The sequence below is a fragment of the Myotis brandtii genome, unplaced genomic scaffold, assembly GCF_000412655.1.
Source record: "Myotis brandtii unplaced genomic scaffold, ASM41265v1 scaffold216, whole genome shotgun sequence".
Classification (NCBI taxonomy): Eukaryota; Metazoa; Chordata; class Mammalia; order Chiroptera; family Vespertilionidae; genus Myotis; species Myotis brandtii.
The window spans coordinates 2,997,118-3,001,288 of record NW_005358092.1 but is presented as its reverse complement, the minus strand read 5'-3'; the positions used below and the strand labels follow the sequence as shown (position 1 = coordinate 3,001,288).

General features: G+C 49.1%; 1 protein-coding gene across 3 annotated transcripts in view; it reads left to right on the top strand.

The window, feature by feature from the left end:
• WNT5B (wingless-type MMTV integration site family, member 5B) overlaps positions 1 to 4,171 on the top strand; it is a 132,223-nt gene that overhangs the window by 96,177 nt on the left and 31,875 nt on the right. For all 3 annotated transcript variants that reach the window (XM_014539433.1, XM_005865920.2, XM_014539432.1), the window contains exons 2-3: positions 1,049 to 1,194; positions 3,048 to 3,295. In XM_014539433.1, coding sequence (XP_014394919.1) covers positions 1,118 to 1,194; positions 3,048 to 3,295 — 325 coding nt within the window. In that variant the 5' untranslated portion in view covers positions 1,049 to 1,117. The remainder of the gene's footprint in view (positions 1 to 1,048; positions 1,195 to 3,047; positions 3,296 to 4,171) is intronic.

Here is a 4,171-nt window from a genome sequence, read left to right as displayed (position 1 = left end):
CGTTGGGAGCGTGTGTTTGTGTGTGTAAGGTTGGAGGTGTTAAGGGGTAGTGGGAAGAAGACTCGCTAGGACTGAGGGGTCACGCCCTGGATGGAAGCTCCAGGGGAAACGAGGTGAGGGTGAGTTGGAGGGGCGTGTTTTTACAGACTTGCTCCAGGGTCCAGAAGCTGGATTTTCTGTAGGTTTTCGAGGACTCCAGGAAAGGTGTTTGCGGGAATACAGGGATAGGTGGTGGTTACAAAAAGCTGCGGGAGGGTAAAGATGCGGGAGGCTCTCCTGCCACAAGGGAAGGGGTTGTTGCTCAGCACAGATGTTAGAGGCAAGGGTTGCAGATGAGGAGTAGCAGGTGCTCCCATTCTGCTGTAGGTGCTGCTGGGACACAGGGCCCCTGAGCACAGGGGAGGGATGAGGGCCACCCAGGGAGGCACGCCCCAGCCTCCAGAGCTTTAGGGCCCCGGCTTGCTGTAGGCTTTTACATTTCTCAGAGAAGTTGCCCTGAGAAAGTGAAAAGTCCTTGCCTTCTCCCTACTGTTATTCCTGGTAAACAATTTCTGGGATTTGGAAAACTTGTTTAGAGTGAGAAGGTTACAGATTGAGAGGGAAACTCCTGTTTGGCTGTCAATTGTTTTTTAGCGCCACAAAAGAGCATGGTGGCCAGAAACATCCACCTCTGGCAGGCGTGAGAGGTAAAGAGGAGGGCGATGGGTGGTTCTTGCTTCTGGAAGGGCAGATGTGCATTGCATCAATGCTGCATAGCACATGCTCGGTTCTTGAAGGAGTGTGTTTTCAGTTCTCTCTTCTAGTTTCTCAGCTTGTATTTCCTTTGGAATTAGGCCTCGAGTGGGGTCTTCACAGTTTGGGGTAAGAGACATCAAGGCAACCCTATGGTGAGATGAACAGTAAGAACTGGAGGTTGGAAAGAGGCTGAATTTCTTTGGGAGAGAGAAAGTGATGTTAGATCCAGCCCAGAGCTCATTCCCCTGTCTCCTGGTCCTCCCCTATCTGTTGCATTTCCACATTGATTCTCCTTCCATTTCTGTTTTCTCAGGGAGCCCAGTTTTGGAAGCTGGCAGTCCCAGGGGTCTTCCCAGGACACTGGGGAAGGCTGAGGCCGACCATGCCAGGCCTGCTGCTGCTCGCTGCTGCGCTGCTCTCCAGCTGGGCTCAGCTCCCAGCCGAAGCCAGCTCCTGGTGGTGAGTGAGAGGGGCTGAAGTCCTACTCTACAACCTACGCCTCCTTTGGTAATTGAAATGTGGAGAAGGTCACGGTGGGTCGTGATCATTCCTGTATTCATAGGAATCCTAAGGCCCTCTTTTATCCCAGGAAATCTAGCACAGCCCTTTTTCTCTCTCAAGCCCCTGGAAGTAAAGGTTCCACAGGATAAAATTAGTTCATTTGGCTTTTTCTCTGATCCTGTCTGCATTCCCCTTTTCCTGGCTCTACCACCATTTCTAGGGCTGGTTGAAAATATCTCTTTTGTTGCTATTGGATGATTTTTATTTTATTTATTTTTTGCTGGTAGGGGCAAAGAGAGTAGAATTTCTATTTTATAAGTCTGATGACAAGATGAGGGATTTGTAGGATCATGTGTGTCCTTCTTTTTGTCTTTTAAAGACTGTTGTCATTGCCAAGTCAGCATGGAAATGGCAGGCACTCACCACCTGTTTTTCACAGACTGTGCCCTGCTCAAATTTTTACTCAGATGGCAAATGTAGAGCCTTTTCATCTAACTTAACACTTTATTGTGTCTGGTGGATGATGAGCCGAAGGGAGAGCCCTTGAACTGATAAAGAGTGGATTAGGGGATGTGTGGGTCAGATAGGGAAGTGAAAACATTTAGAATATATTGGAATGCATGTAAATTGGATTAGATTTTAAAGGCATAAGGGGCAGTTCTATTTAAGGGAATGTATTGCTTTCTATCACACATCCTGCATTTAGGCCAAAGTGAACCAATCAGTCCTACTCCTTGAATAAGTCACGTGCTCTCCTGTTGGCTCTTTTTGCCCTCTGCCTCAAATGAATATAGCCTGCCCTGTCTGGCTCATTCTCCTTCTGCCCCACACACTTTAAGAGCCAGCTCACACTCTGGCCATCTCCTTATAAAACTCATCCCAGCCCAGGCTGGGTGGCTCAGGTGGTAGGAGCATTGTCCCATACATTGGAAGGTCTCGGGTTCGTTTCCCTGTCAGGTTCACCCCTGGCTTCAATCGGGGTGCGTGCAGGAGGCAACTGATTGATGTTTCTCTCTCTCTCTTTCTCCCTCCGTTCCCCTCTCTCTAAAAATCAATGAAAATGTCCGTAAGTGAGGATTTTAAAAATATAAATTTAAAAGTAAATAATTATTTTCTTAAAAAGCTTCTCTCCCAGCTGTAAGAACTCTTCCTTTATCTCAGTGGTCAGCAAACTCATTAGTCAACAGAGCCAAATATCAACAGTACAACGACTGAAATTTCTTTTGAGAGTCAAATTTTTTAAACTTAAACTATATAGGTAGGTACATTGTTATTAACTTAATTGGGGTACTCCTAAGGCTTAGGAAGAGCCACACTCAAGGGGCCAAAGAGCCGCATGTGGCTCGCGAGCCGCAGTTTGATGACCACGGCTCTATCTGATCACTCTGGATCCAGAAGCTCAAGTCTGTCTTTGGCATCTGATATCTCACATGTCACCTGTGTTTGTGCCTCAGTTTCCCCAATTTTCTTTATTGGTTTTAGTGAGGGAGAAAGAGAAGCGAGAAAGAGAGACATTGATGTGAGAGAGACACCTCAATCGGTTGCGTCCTGTAGGCACCCTGACCAAGGATCGAACCTACAACGTAGGTATGTGTCCTGACGGGAATTGAACCCAGGACCTTACAGCGTACTGGATGACAGTTCAACCAATGGAGCCACATTGGCCAGGACTCCTCAATTTCCTTTTCCCAGCCCTCATTGCACGGTCTTATTCACAGAAAGCACTCACTCAGTAATGTGTTGGAGGAATGACTTACTGCTGCACGCAGGCGTGTGCTCACTCCTTTCCCCTTTCTGAATTGCTGCTGTAGGTCGCTAGCTATGAACCCGGTGCAGAGACCTGAGATGTTCATCATTGGTGCCCAGCCTGTGTGCAGCCAGCTTCCTGGGCTCTCCCCGGGCCAGAGAAAGCTGTGCCAGTTGTACCAGGAGCACATGGCCTACATAGGGGAGGGAGCCAAGATGGGCATCAAGGAGTGCCAGCACCAGTTCCGGCAGAGGCGGTGGAACTGCAGCACCGTGGACGACACCTCTGTCTTTGGGAGGGTCATGCAGATAGGTAAGCAGCCACAGACATGGCTTGGCTGAAGGAGCTGTGCTCACCTGGCCTGGGTGCAAGCATGCTCTCTCAGGATGGGGCAGAGAGAGCCCTCTTGGGTATCTAACTGGGTTTTCTCATGGCTTGGAATTGGCCTGCAAGCGGGGAGGGAGATGCACGCAGACAGCAGTGTCTCAGAGGATGTGTTAGCCGCACAGCTCAATGCTCAGCTAACCCTCTCTTCCAGCTTCGCCCTGTCTGGGCAGCCAGCGTGACTCACTCTGGGAAGGGCTCAGAGCATCTGAGTTGAGTTAGAACTGGGAAACCGCCCACCACCAGGTCCCTTTGTCTCACTCAGCACAAGGGCCTCCTTTGAGAGCCTTGCCCTGGATATCTGTACGCTTTTTGCCTCTTTCACTTGGACTCTAAGAGAGATAGAAACTTGGGGCCAAATTGGTGATAGCTGTCATTAATCCAACCCAGATCCAGTCCTGGCTTCTTCATTGAAAGGGGGTGTGTGTGAAAGTGGGGGCAGGGGACAGACTGAAGAAGAAAGATGAGAGGGCCACTCTCCCCAGATTTCTGTTCTCTCCCCTCTCCCACTCCTGGTCTAGGATTCTTTTGCTGCCCTATTGCTTAGATGGAGGTGTGATCTGGGGTCTAATTGTTTTAGGTCCTTTTGAAATGCAATTCTCCTCTCTCTGGCAAGAAATTGAGAAATCCGGCCTTATTCTACTGGGTCTTATCCCCAGGGCCATAAAAGGAAGGTGTTAGAGCCCTGAAGTCCCTATCTCACATTCTCTCAGAACAGCTTCCCCTCAAAAGGCATTCTGGAGTTACCCAGGGCTGCAGTTTTCCCAAAGAATGATTTTAGCTGCAGGGAGTTAGGGAGTTGAG